The 23,936-nt window shown below is 42.7% G+C and overlaps 1 protein-coding gene across 3 annotated transcripts; it reads left to right on the top strand.

Annotated features, from left to right (window-relative positions):
* Positions 1-38: 38 nt before the first annotated feature.
* LOC147113015 (ADP-ribose glycohydrolase OARD1-like) lies at positions 39-23,862 on the top strand. Of its 3 annotated transcripts, none has more exons than XM_085997880.1 (6): positions 39-138; positions 14,093-14,171; positions 17,432-17,585; positions 19,682-19,740; positions 20,436-20,548; positions 23,160-23,862. In XM_085997880.1, exons 2-6 carry the CDS (start codon positions 14,136-14,138, stop codon positions 23,260-23,262), a joined length of 465 nt encoding a protein of 154 aa, XP_085854006.1. In that variant the 5' UTR covers positions 39-138; positions 14,093-14,135; the 3' UTR covers positions 23,263-23,862. The 3 variants fall into 3 exon arrangements, with proteins under 3 accessions (XP_085854006.1, XP_085854004.1, XP_085854005.1); XM_085997878.1 differs by having other exon boundaries at positions 17,426-17,585; XM_085997879.1 differs by lacking the exon at positions 39-138 and adding an exon at positions 9,575-9,808 and having other exon boundaries at positions 17,426-17,585.
* The last annotated feature ends 74 nt before the right edge of the window (positions 23,863-23,936 follow it).

The raw sequence follows: 23,936 nt of genomic DNA, 5'->3' as shown, positions 1-23,936 counted from the left end.
AGGCGGACGGAGGGAGCAGTTTCCGGTAGCAGGTTCGGTTGACGAGGAGATTCTTGGAAAAAAAAGGGCGGACGCGCGCGCACACACACACAAGGCAGAGGGCGGATTGATATTTGCGAGAGCGCTGTGGTGATCTAGGTAGGTAGGTGGGTGGGGTTAATGAAAGTTAATCATCCTTTATTTTAAATCATTCTTGCCATGACATTTTTCTTTCAAACTCGTTTCTTGCAAAAGAACGGATGTTCTGTCGGCGATCACAAGATTTTCGCTTTTCCACATGGAGAGTGATAAAAGTTGGGGACGACCATTTAGCCCGAAAGAACATTCGAGATAATCTGACAAAATGGCGCCGACAGGAAATGGTGGGAGATGAGAAGTGAACATTTAGTCTACAAAACCCTTTATCATCAAAACTCAGGCGCAGGCGAAGTGTAATTCTCCCTTTTTAGTGTTTACTGAGGTATAGGGAAATAGTGAGTTTTTCGAGATAATGTATACAGATATTTCTCATGTAAATGGTGTTTTCTTACAAGATAATAAATTTGCAGTGATAAAGGGAATAAGCAATATTGCTCAATGGCAACATTGAATTTTCATTTGAAAAGTACAGGGAAATTTGGCTGACAAGGTGTGAAGGATGCTTATGATTGAAAGAATATAAACATCTTAAGTGGTAGATAATATATTACCCCCAATTTTTTTAATTTTGTTTTTCTTTCAAGGTACTGACCCTCTTGCTGGGTATGAGAGACTAGACAGTGAATTGGCAGCCTAAACCCATCCAAAACTAGTGAGAGACTAGACAGTGAATTGGCAGCCTAAACCCATCCAAAACTAGTGTCCTAATTAGCATCAAGTCCCGTTCACCCATCACCCCTGTGCTCACTGACCTACATTGGCTCCTCGTTCAGCAATGCCTCGATTTCAAAATTCTCACCCTTGTTTTCAAATCCTTCCATTGCCTCGCCCCTCTCTAATCTCCAGCCCCACAACCCCCTGACATATCTGCACTCCTGTAATTCTGCCCTCTTGAGCATCCCTGATTATAATTGCTCAACCATTGGTGGCCGTGCCTTCAGTTGCCGAGGCCCTAAGTTCTGGAAATCCCTGCCTCTCTTTTCTCCTTTAAGAAGCTTTTGGTCATTTGCCCTAATGTAGCTCAGTGTCAAATTTTGTTTTATAACACTCTTGTGAAGCGTCTTGGGAGATTTTACTACGTTAAAGGTGCTATATAAATACAAGTTGTAATTGATCGTGGGGGGATATCACTGGTTTGCTCGGCTGAATTACGCGCTGCTGTTACCGTCTGAGCAACTGGGTGAGCCCTCACTATTTCCTAACACCCTATCAAGCAAAAGCTTCTCCAAGGCTTGCATACTGCTCGCACCGTCTGTTCCTCTCTCACGCACTTCCTCGTGCCTGCCCCCTTGCCCCCCCCCCCGGGCTGTTCAATATAGTGTACAGTGAAGTGAAAACTTTTATTTTCCCTTTAGCTGAAAGGTAACCCGACAGGTTCAGCAACATGCCTGTTGAATACTTCACCGCACGTCGCCTCCCTGCTCTTCCTGAAGTGAGATTCGGTTTGGTGGCACCTGTTGGGAACACTGGTACTGGTTCAGGTGTAACCCTCCACCTCCTTTCAGGGTTTTTTCTCCTCCCCTGCTGCTGTTTACCAGCCTGTCTGTGTGGATTCCAGTTGAGAACCACTGGATTATTCTTCCATTATTATCCAAATACATGAGAGGGCTGTTATCATATCCAATTAGCAAATTATAACAACAAGAGTGTTCTGATTGACCTTGGGCAATGCTACATCACCGGATATTGGCATATGAAGTCTCTTCAGTTAACTGAGCATGTGGGCTTACCTACAGGAATGATCAAGAAAACCATCTGGTGCAGCCTATAAGCTTGAACATCGTCCTCTTTCCTGTCTCCCCCCAATCCAGCTATCCGTCTCCTCCCTTCTCTTCTCCCCCTACCCCTTTGTTTCTCTCCTTTTTCTTCCCCTTGCCTCTGGTCTCGTTCCCCAACCCCTCTGGTTTCTCTCCTGCCCCCTCCTTCCATTCTCGCTCCCTCACATCTCCATTAATCGCTCTCCCCATCTCTCAGTCTTTTTCCCACTACACCTCAGTTTCTTTTTCCCATCTCTGTCTCCCCCCCCTGCTTTTCCCTGTATCTCACTATCTCGTGCTCTCAATGTTTACTCCTCTCTACCTGCCCGATCTCTCTCTCTTCCTCCCCCAATCTCCCCCACACTCCTTTCCCCCCGGCTGCATCAGTCTCTTTCGCGTCGCCATCCCTCTCCTCCCTCCACTGGTCTCAATCTCTTTTACCCTCCCCTGCGTTTTGTCCTCTCTCTCTCCCTGTACCCTATCTCATTCCTCTCTCTCTACTCCCCCTCTGCATCAATCTTTTTCCACCTCTTTCTCTGTACCTCCATCTCTCTCTCCCATACCTCTCTCTAACTCCATCTGTCTCCCATTCCTCTCTGTACCCCCTTCTCTCTGCATCAATCGTCCCCACCTCTTTCGCTGTACCTCCGTCTCTCTCCCATTCCTCCTGCTGTACCTCCAAATCTCTCTTCCTGTCACCCTTCCTGATCGCTCTCTCTCCCTATCTCACCTATTCCTCTCTCTCTACCTCCATCTCTCTCCCCCGTCACTCTTCTACATCTATCTCTCACTGTACTCCCATCTCTCCCTTTACTCACTCTACCTCCATATTTCCCTCTCCTATTCCTCTCTTTGCACCCCATCTCTCTCTGTCTCTCGCCTGGTCGCTCTTTCCCCATCTCTTTCTGCACCTTCATATCTCTCTCCCTGGCAATTAATTCTTACAGCTGATAGGCTCTCAATCAAGCATCTGTTGGCACGCAGTTTTTTTCCCCTCCTTTTCCTTTTCCTGCAGCGCACAGCCGCCGCTGCCACCATAGTAACCATTAACCACCCCATTCAGCAGTGCCTGGCCGCTCCGCACCATCATCAATTTTGTGATTGTACTTGTACAACATCATTGTTGGTGTTTGACATGATTTCTGAGAGGTTTCCAACACTGGCTTCTGAAGAAGTGGGAGCGAATCTGTGAACCAAAAGTGGTTTTAAGATGTACCTGAAAGAATCCTAGAAATTTTCTCTTGAATTGCTTCCCTTTTATTAACTGATAAAGTCTTCTCTTGGGCAAAACCAGAATGGCTTACAATGGTGAGGATTCTGCAGAGGGAACCTGTGGAACGAGAGTTGTCCAATAAATTTTCAGCACTGGAGGTGGACAAAGATGGAACTGCAGGTCATGGTAACCCTGAGCAAGCCAGTGCTATAGGGCAGCAAGTGGTTGCTCAAGGGGAACAGGAAATAGATAAGATTAAAGGATCATAATAGTTTTAGGGCATTTCTTAGTAAGGAGGGTTGAAAGGATCTTGTGAAAGCATGACGGAGCCCAGGTGCCAGGCTTTGAGACTTAATCGAGTGGATTGATGAGATCCTGTGACGGGAAGGGGAGATACAACAACTTGTATTTATATAGCGCCTTTAACGTAGTAAAACGTTCCCAAAGTGCTGCACAGGAGTATTTTAAGACAAAAAATTTGACCCTGATCCACATAAGGATAAATTAGGGCAGGTGACCAGAAGCTTGGTTAAAGAGGTAGGTTTTAAGGAGTGTCTTAAAGGAGGAAAGAGAGGTAGCGAGGCGGTCAGGTTTAGGGAGGGAATTCCAGAGCTTGGGGCCCAGGCAACAGAAGGCACGACCACCAAAGATTGGCGATTATAATCAGGGATACTCAAGAGGGCAGAATTAGAGGAGCACAGATATCTTGGTTGGGGGGGAGGGGGGTTTGTGGGGCTGAACGAGATTACAGAGATAGGCAGGGGCGAGGCTATGGAGGGATTTGAAAACAAGGATGAGAATTTTGAAATCGAGGCGCTGCTTAACTGGGAGCCAATGTAGGTCAGTGAGCACAAGGGTGATGGGCGAACGGGACTTGGTGCGAGTTAGGACACGGGCAGCCGAGTTTTGGATCACCTCAGGTTTACGTAGGGTGGAATGTGGGAGGCCAGTCAGGAATGCATTGGAATAGTCAAGTCTAGAGGTAACAAAGGCATGGATGAGGGTTTCAGCAGCGGATGAGCTGAGGCAAGGGTGGAGACGGACGATGTTACGGAGGTGGAAGTAGGCGGTCTTTGTTATGCTGCGGATATGTGGTCGGAAGCTCATTTCAGGGTCAATTATGACACCAAGGTTGCGAACAGTGTGGTTCAGCCTCAGACAGATGTTAGGGAGAGGGATAGAGTCAGTGGCTAGGGAATGGAGTTTGTGGCGGGGACTGAAAACAATGGCTTCGGTCTTCCCAATATTTAATTGGAGAAAATTTTTGCTCATCCAGAACTGTATGTCAGACAAGCAGTCTGACAATTTAGACACCGTGGAGGGGTCGAGAGAAGAGGTAGTGAGATAGAGCTGGGTGTCGTCAGCGTACATGTGGAAACTGATGCTATGTTTTCAGATGATGTCACCAAGGGGCAACATGTAGATGAGAAATAGGAGGGGGCCAAGGATAGAAACCAGAGGTCTTGGTTCACAGGAGAACCAACAACGTGGATAGGTGTAGATTGGAGGTCCTATAAGAATTGAAGAAAATTACTTCCAGGATAGTAATTGCAGGATTACATCCTGCACCTATTGGAGGCAGACAGATTAGGCAGGTCAATGCGTGGCCCATCACGTGAGGGAAAGTGTAAAATTCTTGGTTCACTTTGGGGAGGAAAGGTAGTAGCTTGGTTGATAGGATAAATATAACAGTTTGGAAGGGTTTGAACTATTGAAGCAGATGGAGTGCTGTATTACTGTGAACGAGCTCGTGAGGCATGTGAATACAGCAAGGAATGATCCAAGATGAGTACTAGCTGTATAAAAGATACAGTGACTGAATTAGGGAACTAAACATCATAGGAGTTACTGAAATCTGGCTAAAGGAAGATGATGAGTGGGGAACAAATCTGCAGGAAGGATGAAGAGGGAAAGAATGGGGGTGAAATGGCACAGTTTAACAGGGAAAGTTTATATGTCACTAAGGAAGGAATTGGGATTCTGCACAGAGTCTTCAGTAGATCGGGAAGCTAGAAAGGGGAAAAAGTTAGTGGTAGGAATATATTATAGACTGCCACAAAGCAAAAAGGAGGTTGATGTATTGCAGTAGGTCATAACAAAAATGAGTGCTTAAGAACATAAGAAGCAGGAGTAGGAGTAGGCCATACGGCCCCTCGGGCCTGCTCCGCCATTCAACAGGATCATGGCTGATCCGAACCTAGACTCACGTCCACTTCCTGCCCGCTCCCCGTAACCCCTAATTCCCTTATCAGCTAGGAATCTGTCTATCTCCGTTTTAAATTTATTTAATGTCGCAGCTTCCACAGCTCTCTGAGGTAGCAAATTCCATAGATTTACTACCCTCTGAGTGAAGAAGTTTCTCCTCATGTCAGTTTTGAAACGGCAGCCCCTTATTCTAAGATTATGCCCCCTAGTTCTAGTCTCACCCATCAGTGGAAACGTCCTCCCCGCATCCACCCGATCAAGCCCCCTCACAATCTTATATGTTTCGATAAGATCGCCTCTCATTCTTCTGAATTCCAATGAGTAGAGGCCCAACCTACTCAACCTTTCCTCATAAATCAACCCCCTCATCTCCGGAATCAACCGAGTGAACCTTTTCTGAACTGCCTCGAGAGCAAGTATATCTTTTCTTAAATATGGAAACCAAAACTGTACGCAGTATTCCAGGTGTGGCCTCACCAGTACCATGTATAACTGAAGCAAGACTTCCCTGCTTTTATACTCCATCCCCCTTGCAATAAAAGCCAAGATTCCATTGGCCTTCCTGATCACCTGCTGTACCTGCATACTAACCTGTGTTTCATGCACCAGGACCCCCAGATCCCTTTGTACTGTAGCACTTTGCAGTTTCTTTCCATTTAGATAATAACTTGCTCTTTGATTTTTTCTGCCAAAGTGCATAACCTCACACTTTCCAACATTGGCCCTGAAATTAGGATCGGGAGCTTGCCGCGCACGCAAGCCCCCGATGTGCACTTACCCGGCGCGCTGACATTTCAATCCTGGCCCGCATTGCATTTCCTCTCACTGGCCTGCTTGAGGTCCTGCCGCGCTGTGCGTGCGTGACCCAGCGGCGTACTTAGTGCGATGAGCCAGCTGGGATCACGTGAGCACAGGGCAACCAATGGGAGGTTGCAAAAGTTCATTCATGAGTTTGATAGAGCTGTCAAACTCATGAAAACTCCTGGCCCCAAAACACTACTTAAACTTGAAAGAAAATTAAAAAAAAAACATTGCACTACTTAAATGAACCATAAATAACTGTAAACAACTATTTTAAACAATAATTTTAAAATTTGAAAAAAATTATATAAAAAATCGGGGCTAAAACTAAACTTACCTCACTGTAAATTCTTTAAAAATAATAAACCTGTGGAAATTTTTTTAATAAATTGTATTAATAGACAACTTACCTGTAAAACTAAGTACTTACGTGTGGTTTTTCAATGCGTAAAAACTGGAGGCCTTTACACACGCGCAACTCTCTAAAAATAAAGGAAATCCAAGTCGCACGCGCTGCCTGTGTAGTCGCACGCGTTCAGCCTCTTAACCCCTTGGGTCAGAGGAGAGGAAATGCTGGTTTTCCCCGCATGCGCTGTGCATGCTGAAAACTGGCAATTCCTCCGGGCACACGCGTGAGTACCCCGTCTGTACTCACGCGTTGGGAGAGGAATTACTGGGCCATTATATTCCATCTGCCAAATTTCTGCCCACTCACTTAGCCTGTCTATGTCCTTTTGCAGGTTTTTTATGTCCTCCTTACTCACTGCTTCCCCTCCCATCTTTGTATCGTCGGCAAACTTGGATACGTTGCACTTGGTCCCCTCCTCCAAATCGTTAATATAGATTGTAAAGAGTTGGGGTCCCAGCACTGACCCCTGCGGAACACCACTAGTTACTGAATGCCAACCCGAGAATGAACCATTTATCCCAACTCTCTGTTTTCTGTTAGATAGCCAATCTTCCACCCATGCTAGTATATTACCCCCAATCCCGTGATTTTTTATCTTGTGCAGTAATCTTTTGTGTGGCACCTTGTCAAATGCCTCTTGGAAGTCCAAATACACCACATCCACTGGTTCCCCTTTATCCACCGTTTGTTACGTCCTCAAAGAATTCGAGCAAATTTGTCAAACCTCAATTGTAATCATGGGGATTTAAATCTTGACACAAAATGGGTCATACAGTGGTGGAGAGAATCCCTATGCAGGTGAGAGTTTATTGAAGTATTTCAACAACTTTTTCTTAAACAACAGGTGAAGTGAGAAAACTCTCAAAGGGGTAAGGCAATATTGGTTTTGCTCATAACTAATGAGGAAGTAATGGGCCAAGTTAAAGTAATTGAATATTTGGAGTCAAGTTATCGTGAAGTTTTTTTCTTGTTTTGTTTGTCAGTTAAAGACTAATGCCAGATCTAGTTTAGTATTCTGCTGTTTCCTGAAGACAAAGAAAATCAATTGCATATACAGGTTAGAAACAGTATCTGAAATAATCCCCAAAAAAAGTTCATACTCCTGGGCATGTTATAAAACTCCTCTAGGTGTCAGGACATGTGAAAACACTGAGGACATAGGAACCTACAAAAGTAGTCCTAAACACAGCAACAAAAAATATCTAGGGTACGAAAGGTTAATAGAACCCAAAAGCTCATGGGGAGGAAATAAAACACCCTAACTACTCTTATACACTTCCTCATGGCTGGTTTCAGAGCAATGTTGGTAGAAAGCTGGCAACTAGTTGCTACTGGCACCCTCAAGTTAAGGAGCATGTGTGCTGCAGGCAGACCCAAGAGGAATACATATTATTCATCATAATGTCACTGAGCAACAGATTAAACTGTTTTCTTCTGCAACTAAAAACCTGAAAACAGAAATGACTAAGTTTTCCTGATTATGCAAAGAAAGAAAGAACAAATGTGCATTTATATAGTGCCTTTCACAACCTTGGGACGTCCCAAAGTGCTTCACAGTCACTGAAATATTTTTGAGGCATAGTCACTGTTATATACGGAAACTAAACATAATGGATGTCTTAGCTTCTGTTAATTTAATGGATGTCTTAGCTTCTGTTAATTCCCCATACAGTACCATCATTCTAATCAGTCATATTTTTCCTATGCCACAGTTGTTTCCAAGGCTGTAGTTGTGGTTTTCCTTCTAACAAGGGAATGTGGAATTGTTCCCACACTCTTGGGCAAGAGCTCATTGTGCTCTTTTTTAATACATTGGTATTCGCGTTCTCTTTCTTGTCTGTCTGTTTTTCTTTAGCAATAAGGGATATTTATACAAAAGCTAGCCAGTCTCGTGTGGTGCTATGAATGACAGCTGACTTTTCCATTAATACCACTCACTGAGGGGTGGTTTAAAGCTCTCTCTAACTGCTGCAGCTGTTCACCAAGGTTCAGATGTGCTGCATTGCTCCCTGCTCTTTGTGTGACATTGCCCAGTGTCACTCAGACTTCCTAGCAGCTCCCTGACAACCACAAGAATGTGGTTCAAGGCTTTCTGTCGTTTTCTCTCCAGTGCTGGGAGTGAATGTTTCAGCATCAACCAGCAGTAAAACAAAATGTCATGTGGTTTGGTTGATAAATTATGATAAAATAGTCATACTGTGAAAGCTATGCCAGCTGCTGATTGTGGAGACTTTTCCTGAGAATTATCTTGTGTTTTGTGGGGCTTCCCAGTAATTCAGTTACCATAGAAAGGTATTTGCATAATCGTGAACAGAAAGTATTCTTCTTCAACTTCATCCTTGGCTATTTCAGCACCAAACATATGAGAAGACCTCCCTTGGCATTGCTCACAGTAACTCAGCAGATACAGCCTGTGGTTTTACTATAGAAACATTCTTTTTTTCCCTTCTAATTCTACTTCTCTCTCCTGCTCATCTGTGGTTTTTCTTGTTTCTTGATATTCACCTAGTTCATTTGCTCTTGTATTAACTTAAAATCAGCTGATTTTTCTTGTCCATGTCTCAACTTTTGATACGGGAGTGCATGCCTGATCCAAGAACAGACTTCCGTTCACTCTCCTATAGATTTCCCGATGAATAGATATTGCAGTGCCCCGCATCTGTGGGAATTCCTGCAGGAAAATAGTGCCCAAAAACAAAGCACAGAACAGTAAGTAAGGAAAGCTAGTAAAATAGGGGCGAGCATAGCAAAGGGGGAAGTAGTTTTATGTTCAAATAGACCATGAACAGGCTGCATAGTCCATCTGTTAAAAGGGAAGGGAACTGCTGATACGAGAGTCTGCTTAATCAGGATACAGCACATCAGGCTGTATGAGTGATAAACCAGGACATCACAGGGCACATGAAACATGGTAGGCAGGCTTATGAGATCTTTAGAAGATTTAACAGGGCATCAATATCAATAAACAGTCTTGCCGTGGAAGTGGCATTTGTGGAGTAATGTTCTTCGCCGGATGCAACTGTTGCACTTCCTGTTGGAATCTGGTGCAGGTTGTAACCAGGAAGAAGAGCTGGAGTGGGGTTTGAGGCTTGAATAGAAGGGCCATAAAGAAATGTGGGAGTGGGGATTCGGATATGAGCAACTGCTGGGAAGAGGAACAGGGTGAGAATGGATGGCAGTGAGGCTGTATCATAAAAATGCTGGTCATGTTGGGCTGGGTCACCTGGGAGACGAAGGTAGTAGGTGCAACAGTGCTACCTACTGTTCAGAGACCTACACTGCAAGGTAAGTAATGATAAATTAAGTATGTAGGACATTTAAGCAATGTTAAACAAGGCATGACAATAGTGACATGGGAAATAAGTTTGACAGGAGTTGCAGAACTCTTAGAATATACATGAATTTAAATATATGTAGGGATTGCTGTAAAACATTTTCATATAAAAAGAATATCTGTCACTGTTCATTCCTAAGATTACCTTGCTGCCAAGGATGCTCCCGTACATGTTAAATTATGATAATGGTAACAAGACAATTTGCCATTGCTATCATTCTTTATCCATGTCTGCAATGTAATCTGAGATTAGTTTTATTTAAAAAAAAAATTTTGAACCAACCCTTTAGAAGTCATCTAAAGTGCTTTTAACCATCTCATTTAGGCTGCAGGAAAAATTGTACCAGTCAGTATTGAATTTTCAAATCACTGACTTGTGATTTGATGCAGAAACACAAAAGGGGGGGTTGCTGGGGGTTGAATGGAGGACTTTAAAAGACTTTAAGAGGACATAGACAGGTTAGCAGATGTGGCAGCGGTAAATTAATGTGGAGAAATGTGCGGTAATGCTTTTTTGGAGGAAAAAAGGACTTGGAGTATACACTCAATGGAAACATAAGAAGTAGGAGCAGGAGTAGGCCATACAGCCCCTCGGGCCTGCTCCGCCATTCAATAGGATCATGGCTGATCCAAATCTAGACTCACGTCCACTTCCCTGCCCTCTCCCCGTAACCCCTAATTCCCTATTCTGCTAGGAAACTGTCTATCTCCGTTTTAAATTTATTGAATGTTGCAGCTTCCACAGCTCTCTGGGGTAGCAAATTCCATAGATTTACTACCCTCTGAGTGAAGAAGTTTCTCCTCATCTCAGTTTTGAAAGGGCAGCCCCTTATTCTAAGATTATGCCCCCTAGTACTAGTCTCACCCATCAGTGGAAACACCCTCCACGCATCCACCCGATCAAGCCCCCTCACAATCTTATATGTTTCGATAAGATCGCCTCTCATTCTTCTGAACTCCAATGAGTAGAGGTCCAACCTACTCAACCTTTCCTCATACGTCAACCCCCTCATTTCCGGAATCAACCGAGTGAACCTTCTCTGAACCGCCTCGAGAGCAAGTATATCTTTTCTTAAATATGGAAACCAAAACTGCACGCAGTATTCCAGGTGTGGCCTCACCAATACCCTGTATAACTGCAGCAAGACTTCCCTGTTTTTATACTCCATCCCCCTTGCAATAAAAGCCAAGATTCCATTGGCCTTCCTGATCACCTGCTGCACCTGCATACTAACTTTTTGTGTTTCATGCACCAGGACCCCCAGATCCTTTTGTACTGTAGCACTTTGCAGTTTCTCTCCATTTAGATAATAACTTGCTCTATGATTTTTTCTGCCAAAGTGCATAACCTCACACTTTCCAATATTATATTCCATCTGCCAAATCTCTGCCCACTCACTTAGCCTGTCTATGTCCTTTTGCAGGCTTTTTATGTCCTCCTCACTCACTGCTTTCCCTCCCATCTTTGTATCGTCGGCAAACTTGGATATGTTGCAGTCGGTCCCTTCCTCCAAATCGTTAATATAGATTGTAAAGAGTTGGGGTCCCAGCACTGACCCCTGCGGAACACCACTAGTTACTGATTGCCAGCCCGAGAACGAACCATTTATCCCAACTCTTTGTTTTCTGTTAGATAGCCAATCTTCCACCTATGCCAGTATATTACCCCCAATCCTGTGATTTTTTATCTTGATCAGTAATCTTTTGTGTGGAACCTTGTCAAATGCCTTTTGGAAGTCCAAATACACTACATCCACTGGTTCCCCTTTATCCACCCTGTATGTTACATCCTCAATTCGAGCAAATTTGTCAAACATGACTTCCCCTTCGTAAAACCATGCTAACTCTGTCCTATTAAATTATGTTTATCCAAATGCTCTGTTACTGTTTCCTTTAATAATGGACTCCAACATTTTGCCAACCACAGATGTTAGGCTAACTGGTCTATAATTTCCAGCTTTTTGTCTACTTCCCTTCTTAAATAAGGGTGTTACATTAGCAGTTTTCCAATCTGCCGGGACCTTTCCTGAGATGTTGCAGGGTGTGGATGAGCAGAGAGGGTTTCAAATATATAATTCCTTGCAAGTGCAGATGGTAAAACCATAAAAAAGCCAATAAGTTTTATACAGAGTACAAAAGCATAGTGATAAAATTTATATGTGGCAATGTTTAAGCCACAATTATGGAAAGGACTTTAAAGCCATAGAGATCTTACACCAGGATGATGCCAGAGAGACAGAAGTATGAGGTGATTTTGGCAGAAGGAACAGGGAGAGGCAATATACACTTAATGGCACAGTTTTAAAGAGTGTGCAGGGACAGAGGGACCTGGGAGTTAATGTGCATAGGTCCCTGAAGGTGGCAGGACATATTGAGAGAGTGGTTAACAAAGCATATGGGATCTTGGGCTTCATAAATAGAGGCATTGAGTACAAAAGTAGAGAAGTTATGCTGAACCTTTATAAAGTGCTGGTTAGGCCACAACTGGAGTACTGCATCCAGTTCTGGTCACCACACTTTAGGAAGGATGTGAAGGCCCTTGAGAGGGTGCAGAGGAGATATACCAGAATGGTTCCGTGGATGGGGATCTTAGCTACAAGGACAGGTTGGAGAAGCTGGATTTGTTTTCATTAGAGCAAAGGAGGTTGAGGGGTGATTTGATAGAGGTGTACAAGATTATGATGGGTTTGGATAGGCTAGACGGGGAAAAGCTGTTCCCACTAGTTGATGGTACAAGGACTAGGGGACACAGATTTAAGGTTTTGGGCAAGAGATATAGAGGGAATGTGAGGAAAAACCTCTTTATGCAGCGAGTGGTGAGGACCTGGAATTCACTCCCGACGGAAGTGGTGGAAGCGGAGACACTCAATGTTTTCAAGGGAAGACTGGATAGGCACTAGGGAAATAAACTTGCAGGGCTACAGGGATAGAGCGGGGGAATGGGACTGACTGGATTGCTCTACAGAGAGCCGGCACGGACTCAATGGGCAGAATGGCCTCCTTCTGTGCTGTTATGACTCTGACTTGAGATACTAGGATTATTTCCATCAGCAGAGAAGTTTAAGAGGAGAATAAGTGGAGTGTTATAAAATTATGAAGCGGTTTGAAAGGTGGAATAGAGAAGGACTATTTCCTCTGGCTGGTGGGTCATTAATTTAAATTAGTTTTGGTTTGCTCTAACAAAGTGTTGGCACCGTCATGATAGGTCAAATGCGCACCATTTGTGCTGTAAACTTATGTGGTTCTAAATTGTTTCTTTAATGCATCAAAGATACCCCAAAATATTAGAGCAAGCCAAAGGTCAAAAAATAGCTGTTATGAGGGTTGCACAGTGGGTTGGTATACTGATGTGCTACATTATAGAGGGGTGTAATGTAGATATGCAGCTGTTTATTCTCCATGCAAGAATTTCCAATGTCAGTCTGCTTTTATGAGAATGTTCCAAACAGATATAGTTTTCTTCTCTATAGAAAGGGCAAATTGGAGATCAGGTCAATACATGTATACTTGACCTTTTATAGAGCAGGTAATTCAGAATGACCTTGAAAGAGAATAACAACAGGAAAAGTAAGAAAGAAAGATTTGCATTTATATAGTGCCTTTCAGAATGTCTCAAAGAATTTTACAGCCAATTAAGTACTTTTGAAGTGTAATGTTGTAAAGTAGGGAATGCGGTAGCCAATTTGCGCATAGCAAGGTCCCACAATCAGTAATGCGATAATGACCAGATAATTATTTTTGGTGACATTGGTTCAGGGATAAATATTGGCCAGGGCCAACGTTCGTGCAGCCACGCAGCGCTCCAGGGAACCTGCGCAACCAGCTTGCTGGCTTTTCAATGTATAAACCGTGCATGTGTGGTATTTTGCATGGTCCACGCAGCCCCTTAAAGGGGCCACGTGGCGCCAAAAAAAATGAGAGAGAACATTGGCCCGGACACCCAGGATAATTCCCCTGCTCCTCTTCAAAATAGTGCCATTGGGTCTTTTATATTCACCTGAGAGGGTGAATGGGGCCTTGGTTTAGCATCTCAGCTGAAGGGTGGCACCTCTGATGGTGCAGCACCCCCTCAGTACTGCACTGAAGTGCCAGTCTAGATTTTGAGCTCCAGTCTCTTGAGTGGTACTTGAACCCGCAACCTTCTGACTCAGAGGTGAGAATGCTAGCACTGAGCCACAGCTAACAGTGGAAAATAACTAAGTGAATAACAGTTAACAACATTTATTTTTCTATAGTTAAAGAAGGAAGCACAAAGTAAACTGAAAGAAAAGGAGAAAAATGACTAGTTCTTCAGACAAGCCAGCAGAGGGCAATGTAAGTATGGGTCCCACTGACTGAGTATACTGCACACTCCTCTTTCTGTTCTGTGCCTCCTCTGCTAAAGCCAATAACAGTCTACTCTTGATCATTCAAAGTTGCTTTTTGAGCTAAAAAAATAAATTAGCCAACATTTTGAATTAATAAATATAAATAATAACAACTTGTATTTATATAGCACCTTTAATGTAGTAAAACGGCCCAAGGCGCTTCACAGTATTATAAGACAAAAAATTTGACACCAAACCACATAAGGAGAAATTAGGGCAGATGACCAAAAACCTGGCCAAAGAGATAGGTTTTAAGGAGCGTCTTAAAGGAGGAAAGAGAGGCAGAGCGCTTTAGGCAGGGAATTCCAGAGCTTAGGGCCAAGGCAACAGAAGGCACGGCCACCAATGGTTGAGCGATTATAATCAGGGATCCTCAAGAGGGCAGAATTAGAGGAGCGCAGATATCTCAGGTGGGCTTTGGGGCTGAAGGAGGTCACAGAGATAGGGGAGGGGCGAGGCCATGGAGGGATTTGAAAACAAGGATGAGAATTTTGAAATCGAGGCGTTGCTTAACCGGGAGCCAATGTAGGTCAGCGAGCACAGGGGTGATGGGTGAACGGGACTTGGTGCGAGTTAGGACACGGGCAGCCGAGTTTTGGATCACCTCAAGTTTACGTAGGGTAGAATGTAGGAGGCCAGCCAGGAGTACGTTGGAATAGTCAAGTCTAGAGGTAACAAAGGCATGGATGAGGGTTTCAGCAGCGGATGAGCTGAGGCAAGGGTGGAGACGGGCGATGTTACGGAAGTGGAAATAGGCGGTCTTAGTTATGTTGCAGATATGTGGCCGGAAGCTCATTTCAGAGTCAAATATGACCCCAAGGTTGCGAACAGTGTGGTTCAGCCTCAGACAGATGTTAGGGAGAGGGTTGGAGTCAGTGGCTAGGGAACGGAGTTTGTGGCGGGGACCGAAAACAATGGCTTTGGTCTTCCAAATATTTAATTGGAGAAAATTTCTGCTCATCCAGGACTGGATGTCACTTTAGTGACTGTGGAGGGGTCGAGTGAAGTGGTAGTGAGGCAGAGCTGGGTGTCATCAGTGTACATGTGGAAGCTGACGCTGTGTTTTTGGATGATGTCGCCAAGGAGCAGCATGTAGATGAGAGAGAATTGGGTGTCCTTGCGCAAGAAACACAGAAAGCTAGCATGCAGGTACAGCAAGCAATAAAGAAGGCAAATGGCATATTGGTCTTTATTGCAAGGGGGTTGGAATATACGAGTAAGGAAGTCTTGCTATAATTGTACAGGGCCTTGGTGAGACCATACCTGGAGTACTGTGCACAGTTTTGGTCTCCTTATCTAAGGAAGAATATACTTGACTTGGAGGCGGTGCAACGAAGGTTCACTAGATTGATTCCTGGGATGAGAGGGCTGCCTTATGATAGATTGTGTAGAATAGGCCTATACTCTCGAGTTTAGAAGAATGAAAGGTGATTTCATTGAAATATACGAGATTCTGAAGGGAATTGACAGGGTAGATGCTGAGAGGTTGTTTCCCCTGGCTGGAGTGTCTAGAGCTGGGGACATAGTCTCAGGATAAGGGGTAGGCCATTTAAGACCGAGATGAGAGGAATTTCTTCACTGAGGGTTGTGAATCTTTGGAATTCTCTGCCCCAGAGGGTTGTGAATGCTGAGTCTTTGAGTATGTTCAAGGCTGCGATAGATAGATTTTTGGACTCTAGGGGAATCGAGAGATATGGAGATCGGGCAGGAAAGTGGAGTTGAGGTCGATGATCAGCCATGATCTTAGTGAATGGCGGAGCAGGCTAGAGGGGCTGTATGGCCTACTCCTGCTCTTATTTCTTATGTTCTTAAATAGGAGGGGGCCAATGATAGATCCTTGGGGGACACCAGAGGTAACGATGCTGGAGCAGGAAGAGAAGCCGTTGCAGGTGATTCTCTGGCTATGATTCGATAGATAAGAATGGAACCAGGCGAGTGCAGTCCCACCCAGCTGGACAACAGTGGAGAGGCATTGGCGAAGGATGGAGTGGTCAACCGTGTCAAGTCAAGAAGGATGAGGAGGGATAGTTTACCTTTGTCACAATCACAAAGATGTCATTTGTGACTTTGATGAGAGCCGTTTCGGTGCTGTGGCAGGGGCGGAAACCTGATTGTTTCAAACATGGAGTTGCGGGAAAGATGGACACGGATTTGGGAGGCGACAACATGTTCAAGGACTTTGGAGAGGAAAAGGAGGTTGGAGATAGGGCGGTAGTTTGCAAGGACGGAGGGGTCAAGGGATGGTTTTTTGAGAGGGGTGATGACGGCAGATTTGAGGGAGAGTGGGACAGTACCTGATGAGAGAGAACTGTTAACAGTGTCAGCTAACATGGGAGCCAGAAAAGGAAATTGGGAGGTCAGCAGTTTGGTGGGGATAGGGTCGAGGGAGCAGGAGTTGGGTCTCATGGACAAGATGTGCACGGAGAGGTCATGAGGAGAGATTGGAGAGAAACTGGAGAAAGATGTGAGTTCAGGGCTAGGGCAGGGGGGAACCTTAGAGGAACTTTGGCCCGGTGGGCTAGGGGAAGGAAGGGAAGTGGCAGAGGCAGCTGAACAGATGGTCTTAACCTTAGAGACAAAGAAGTGCATGAGCTTTCACATTTGTTGTCGGAGATGAGGGTGGAGGAAACTGGAGAGGTGTTTAAGAAGACGGTTAGCAGTAGAGAATAGAAGCTGGAGTTTATCTTTGCATTCCAGAATGATTCTGGAATAGTGAGCAGTTTTGGCAGATGAGAGCAGGACCCGATAATGCTTTATGTGGTCCAGCCAGATTTGGCGGTGAATGGCTGAACCAGTTGTCCGCCATATCTGTAATACAGTAAAGCAGGAACTTGGTGTTTTAAAAATGAATTATCATCATTTGAATGAAGAAACTTTGAATTAAGTGTAGTTCTTGCTGTTGTATGTTCCTACAAGTACTTACAACTCTCTGGTGCCTTGTCCAAGTGGCCAAAAAAATGGTGCCTAGTTGCATTATTAATAGGTATGACCAAAATAGCTATGGACTTAAATGAGTGAACAAGCTCTGTGATCTGAATGGCCTTTTCCCATTTCTAATTTTTTGCATTCTTTGTCCCTTTTTTTTTTAAAAAGGAACTGTATAGAATGCTTTCAACTGAAAAATAGTCAACTATTGAGACTTGTGGGAATGGCAAATCTTTCAAGTGCTGTAAACATCTAACAATGTCTTTTCATTGGCAGCTGCAGAGCTTTGAGATCCGTTACATGAAAGGTGATCTGTTCTCATGCAAAGAGAAGGAAGCACTGGCACATTGTATCAGTGAAGATTGTAATATGGAGGCAGGGATAGCGGTCTTGTTCAAGAAGAAATATGGATGCGTTGAGGAGCTACAGAATCAGAGTAAGAGAGTAAAATTATAGAAGTCATCTTAAATTACCTTTCACCATACAAATGGATATGCTGTTGGTTTGCCAAAGTTTTTTTAGACCCACCAAATTCTTAACCCTTTGGAAAGAAAATCAATCAAACAATAAGTTCTTTCAGAAGCAAGAAGGTGTTCCATTCTCTAACCAGCCCATGTTAGTGTTATCCTCCACTTGAATAGCAGTCCTAATCTCATGTCCTGTTCCCATGTCCCTTTATTCTCCTTTCTTGCAACCACCTATCTAACCTATTCTTAAATGTTGGCATGGTTTCTGCTTCAATCACTAACTCTGATAATGTCATCTGCATAAAAAGTTACTTCAATACTCTATCCTAAATCTCTTGCATTTTATCTTGTATCTATGTCCCCCTCCTTCCCCCCCCCCCCCCCCCAATTCCATTCTAGACCACAACATAATAAGTACTACGATTCATCCCCAAATATTTAGAAACATGATTGAGTTTTCCAAAATCATAAAAAGAATTACCAGGTTAGATAGAGAGAAGTTCTTTGCTCAGAAGTTGAAAAGGGAAGTAAGAAAGATGAGACGGAATATTAGATGCTGGAAACTGAAATAAAATGAAAAATGCTGTGACTGCAAAGCAGGTTAGTCAGCAGCTGCGTTGGAAAGAAAGACTGTCTCCGCTGGGACCTCATCACAACATTGCTGGGTTCTGATGAAGAGTAGAAGTATGGATGAAGATGACAAAATATGGTCGTAATCTGGGGAAGTCATAAGCTGAGCTTAACTTCTGTAACTTAAATCATAGATAAGGCACATTGCACTATGAAGTAGAATTGCAGCTAGTACTCTCAACTTTACAGATGAAGTACTCAAAAAGGAATTGGGCTGATTCTAGGTTTAGCAAGCAGCAGAAATGTTATGGGTTTGGCATCAAGGCAGGAGGGAAACTAAAATAACGTGTACAGATTTTGAATGACAGGATGAGCTTCACTCATGGACCTTGCTCCATGATCACAGAGTGGTATTGATGATTGTCTTAGAAAAATCCATAGTTCAATTTTATACTTTCTCTCCTGGCTAGAGGGATGAATGCTCGTAAATTACCTACAGGAAAAGTTGGGGAGAGAGATGGCGAATAAGTCGGCATGGTTGCTTTTTAAAAACACCATCTCTTTATACCAATAATAAATATAGTTCCATGGTCAACAGACCTGGAAAAGTTGTGATCCTCTAACCTTAATTGGGAAGCCAGTGTATAAAGAGGTCCTTTGTATTGTTTGACACAAATAACTATTTGTGAAGAATGCTGGCGTCCAGTGCACAGTAAGCCTACAGGCAGGCTGAAAACCTAGACATACAAACAAATACATCACATTTGATTCAACAGGTCTATAGTATGGAGCTATTTTTTGCAAAAACTTTATAATGTGACAACTCATTCAGACCCATCATAATAACAACTCTCATTGAAGTGCTGCTTGATGTTGTCTGGGTACGGACTTTCCAGTATTTGGTCACAAGCACAATCACTTGAGTGTCATATGCATTCCATAGCAAATTCTGCCCACTTGAGGCGTAGCTTCGAACCTTGCATCACAAAGAGGTTTGCTAAGAAAGCCTTTAATTGCTCACTATGAAAAATAGAACTCCTGTATGGTATAGCACCATGCATAGAAATAAATAACTGACTAACTAGCTTTTAGTAGAAAAGCTAATGTTACTGCTTCGGCTACACAGTAAATGCCATTTCCACATTTGACACAGTACCTACCTCAATTTGCACTGCAGCTGTTCACTGTAAAAGTGTTGTTGTTGTGCTCATTTCTGAGAGCACACTAAAACTGTGGATTAACTCCTGATCCATGACCCATTAGAATATGTCTAACTGATAACACAATAAGTGGCAGGTTTCCTGTTTCTATAAGCAGATTGAAAATGAACCTCATTATTCTTATTCGGTCCCTTTTCCTCAAATCAGACTTCTATTTGCTAACATAATGCGATGTATAATTTCAGTCATGTTGCTTTGTCATCAGATTGTTGCACCTTCTCTGCATTTACACATTAACTAAAATCATTTTTTTTAATTGGTGATTTTCTTTACAGTAAAGAAGACTGGGGATGTGGCAGTGCTGCAGAAAGATCAGAGATACATTTACTATTTGGTAATGGATCCAGTCATATTTTAATAAATTGAGTAATGGGATCATTATTTACCATTTTAAATGATCTAAACATCACGGAAAGATACAGAATTATTTGGAAAAGTAAATTTTCACTTGGTGTTGCTTTTGATACTAAATTTTCTTTGTATTTTTCAAAATACAGTACACACATTGGTGTAACAAGTTTGTGATATACCTGCAAGTGCTGAATGAAGTAACTGCTCTTCAATATTTTTGTTAATCAAGTAAAAATACAGCAATCAATCTCTATTTAAAAAACAGTTGGCTTATGTGCTAAGCTTACTGGGATTCAAGCTCCAGATTTGACTATTAACCCAACAACCTTCTTACCTCTTGCAGTTCTGTCATTTCGTGTTTGTATAACCTTCAGCTGTCATTTGGTGCTAAACGATGCTTTAATTCCTACTTACTTTTTGGTACTTTTAGTTAATAATCCAACTCAAAGGTGCCAATTTATTGCTGAGTTAAGGATACAATATCAACAGTTTAAAGTTGTAATATTTTCCTCATCTACATGATTTTCTGATATTCACTTAACCTGGGTGATCCAGTGCATTTGGGAACAAACCCAGCAAAATCTCCACTTTAGTACCTCCTAATCATCATTGCCTATCTCATTATGTGAGACAGTTCCAGGGACTTGCCTGATATTAAGTGATTTGATTCTTCTACAGATCACTAAAAAGGTGGCATCAGATAAACCAACTTACGACGATCTACAGAGCAGCCTTAAGGCCATGAAGCACCACTGCCTGGATAATGGCGTCTTGCACATCTCAATGCCTAAGTAATAATGATGGAGAAGTTGAATTTGTTGCTTTTACTACAGTTTTATCACAATTGTTGTCTTATTTTGTATTATTGATAAACTTGATTATTCCAATGTCCTCCTTTCTGGCTATCGTCCTCAACTTCCAACCTTTCCAAAATTGAGCTCCCAGTATCCTGTCCTACACTCTCACCAATCACCCTGTCCAAACTAATGCACACTAGCTTTCTGTTCTCCACTGTACTAAATTTAATGCCTCATCCTCATCAGATTCCTCCACAACCTTGCCCACCCTATTTCTGCAACTTCCTCGAGCCTTTTATCTCTTTCCCCCCCCCCCCACACAAAACTTCAATCTCCTGACTGTCCTTTTGTACATTTCCACCATTTTCCTTTGCTTTAACCTTGATGGCAGCACCTTCAGCTCTCTACTCTCTGAAGCTACCTCCCTAAACTCATTTGTGCTTCCTCTTCTATTTCCTCTGAAAGCTTGCGTAAAATACATCTTTTTTGACCAAGCTTGCAGTTATCTTTTCAGATCACTCCTTCCATGCCTTGGCACCCATTTTCCTGTCTATTTCCATTGTGAAGCACTTTGGGAGGGTGGGATGCATAAGAGGCCAGAGTTGAAGGAATGCAGAGTTTTTGGCTTGGAGGGTTGGAGTTGGTTACAGAGATAGTCCGGGCAGGGCCACAAAGGGATTTTACAAGGGGATGAGAATGTTAAATTAGAGACATCAGTGGTGTCATCGTGAGATATCATGAGTCACTGCCAGGTACAGAAAGGTGAGTTCACAGTATTGTCTGAATCTATGCATTAAACATGTATATAGTGGAGAAAGTCCCGTCTCCCCTCCTCAAACTACCTGTTGGCTAATCACTGAATGCATGCATAGCAACCATTAGGAAGTCTTCAGAACAAGCAATTCTGTCCTGGTCACAGGAGGGTGATAAAGTAGAGGGTAAGGAAAAATATTTAAAAAAACAAACGGAACATAGAAAGCTGATAGGTGCTCTGTTCATACTGACTGTGTGAGCACAGATGATCCAATGAGAAATCACTGGGTGTGGAGCAGACTCTGCTCAGACTGATTTTGGTAGTTCAGCTGGTATAGATCAACTGTTCTTTTGAACAACCATTCAGAGCTTTGAAGTTTAAAGAGTGGTGATGAAATCTGTGTTAAAATGAGTAAAATAAATAAGCTATGAGTTGTTTTGGTTATTTCTTCTGTTCCCTAAGGATGTAGCTGCGCTTACAAAGGAGTTGGTGGCAGCAATGAATACAGTGAAGCAAAATGTGCTAGAACCTAGTGAAATGTTGTTTGCCACAACAGTATTTGGTTATGAGAGGATTGTCAGTACATCAGCTATCTTGTATTACTGTAATTACAACATTGTGCTGATTTTTAGTGGACCAGCTGAAAGGCATGGTATGGGTCAAATCATTTCATAAGCAGGCCTTTAGTAGAAAATGACACATACGCCGTGTGAGGAGCAATGACAGGACTAATAAAGTAACTGCATGGTATGTTAGCACCTGAATCATCCATTTGGGTTCTTGTAGGCACTCAGGACCCAGACCATCATTAAAAATGTAGTCAGGTACTGATTTTTGGAATAAAAATTAAAATGCTGGAAATACTCAACAGGTCTGGCAACATTTGTGGAGAAACAGAGTTAATGTTTCAGGTCGATGACCTTTTGTCTGAACTGATTTTTGGGTTCCACTGGTTGAGTTTGCTTAATTCGTGTCATAAGAACATGAGAATTAAGAACAGGAGTAGGCCAAACTGCCCTTCGAGCCTGCTCTGCCATTCAATAAGATCATGGTTGATCTTCGACCTCAACTCCACTTTCCTGCCCAATCCCCATAGCCCATGGGGTCCAAAAATCTATCTATCTCAGCCTTGAATATACTCAACGATTCAGTATCCACAGCCCTTTGCGGTAGAGAATTCCAAAGATTCACAGCCCTCTGAGTGAAGAAATTCTTCCTCATCTCAGTCTTAAATGGCCTATCCCTTATCCTGAGATTATGTCCCCTAGTTCTAGACTCTCCGGCCAGGGGAAACAACCTCTCAGCATCTACCCTGTCAATCGCCCTCAGAATCTTATATGTTTCAATGAGATCACCCCTAATTTTTCTAAATGCCAGAGAGTATAGGCCCAATCTATTCAATCTGTACTCTTAGGTCAACCCTCTCATCACAGGGATCAATCTAGTGAACCTTCGTTGCACTGCCTCTTAAGGCAAGTATGTCCTTCCCCGATAAGGAGACCAAAACTGTGCAGGCTTTTAGACTGCTGGCAGGAAAACGTCTGGGTGTTTGAGATGCCATTTTTTTTTTTGCTTTTCACTGACTCTCAATCTGTGTGTCATGCTCTACTAAAAACCTGATTTGTTTCAGCCCATTGAGACCCAAAACTCTAAAGATTGGCCTAATTATCTCAAGCTATCTCATCTGTTGATAATCCAGTTGCAAATAGGCGAGAAAACTTGTGCATGGTGCAACAGGTTTTAAATCCTTAATATCATTGGGATTTAGCAACTTTTCATTCTCTCATGGTGTTTATTAACCGAGGATCTGGCTCAACTTTATTTTTATGAGCATTACTGTTTTCTCTGCAGGATCGGATGTGGACTGGACAACCTGGAATGGGACAAAGTTTCAGCGATAATTCAAGATGTCTTCAAGAACACAAATATTACAATCACTGTGTACTCTTTGTGAGGATGTCTGTTATGATTGCATGTATACTATAAAAAGCACAAGTATTCTATATACAAATAGTTTGAGCTATTGGGGACAGATGGGCATGAAATGGTGACTCAGGTACGTTTTGTTAGTTACCTGTTTGATTCCTATCATTTGGTGATTAAAGTTTGCTGCTTCTGTTGGCAGATCTTGAAACTAATAGCTAAACATTTAATTGTTTTTTGTTTATGACATATGCATATCAATAAGTTCATAAGACGTCATGCAGTGAAATCCATCTTTTAATAAAAAGCAGGCGAGGACCTGTTGTTTAATCTGCTAACAAAATCACCATACTTGTGTATCACAAATTTCAATGTTGTGCATTCCTACAATTTCTTTAATTAATTGATTTATTTCAGAGAAAAACAGGCAGTTTCCATTTTTGCTAGAGGAATTTCACCTCCATAATGTATGTGGTAATTCAATAATTTTTTTTTTCAGCTGAGATTTGTCAAAATGCCTGCCAATTTTGCATTAATTCAAAATTGTAACTTGAATGAACCTGTTCACATGTCCTTAATGTACAAGTTTCTTCTGTTACTCGATATAAATTTAAGCCTGTTGTTGAGAGAATACTGTTGCCATGGAATTATTGTACTGATAATCAGTATTTTTTCTGTTACTGTTTACATAGAATCTAACAGCAC

Source organism: Somniosus microcephalus, chromosome 9, assembly GCF_052327205.1.
Source record: "Somniosus microcephalus isolate GS21.2 chromosome 9, FLI_Smic_1.0, whole genome shotgun sequence".
In the NCBI taxonomy this organism is placed as follows: Eukaryota; Metazoa; Chordata; class Chondrichthyes; order Squaliformes; family Somniosidae; genus Somniosus; species Somniosus microcephalus.
Note: the sequence above shows the minus strand (reverse complement) of the source record. Positions and strands in the feature narration are given on the sequence as shown.

What these genes read in the sequence shown, in the direction of transcription:
- LOC147113015 (XM_085997878.1), top strand. Translation starts at nt 14,136, where the DNA reads ATGACTAGTTCTTCAGACAAGCCAGCAGAGGGCAAT. An exon ending in AGAGATACATTTACTATTTG is followed by an intron (nt 19,741 to 20,435) that starts GTAATGGATCCA and finishes ATTCTTCTACAG; the next exon opens with ATCACTAAAAAGGTGGCATC. An exon ending in TTGCACATCTCAATGCCTAA is followed by an intron (nt 20,549 to 23,159) that starts GTAATAATGATG and finishes TTTTCTCTGCAG; the next exon opens with GATCGGATGTGGACTGGACA.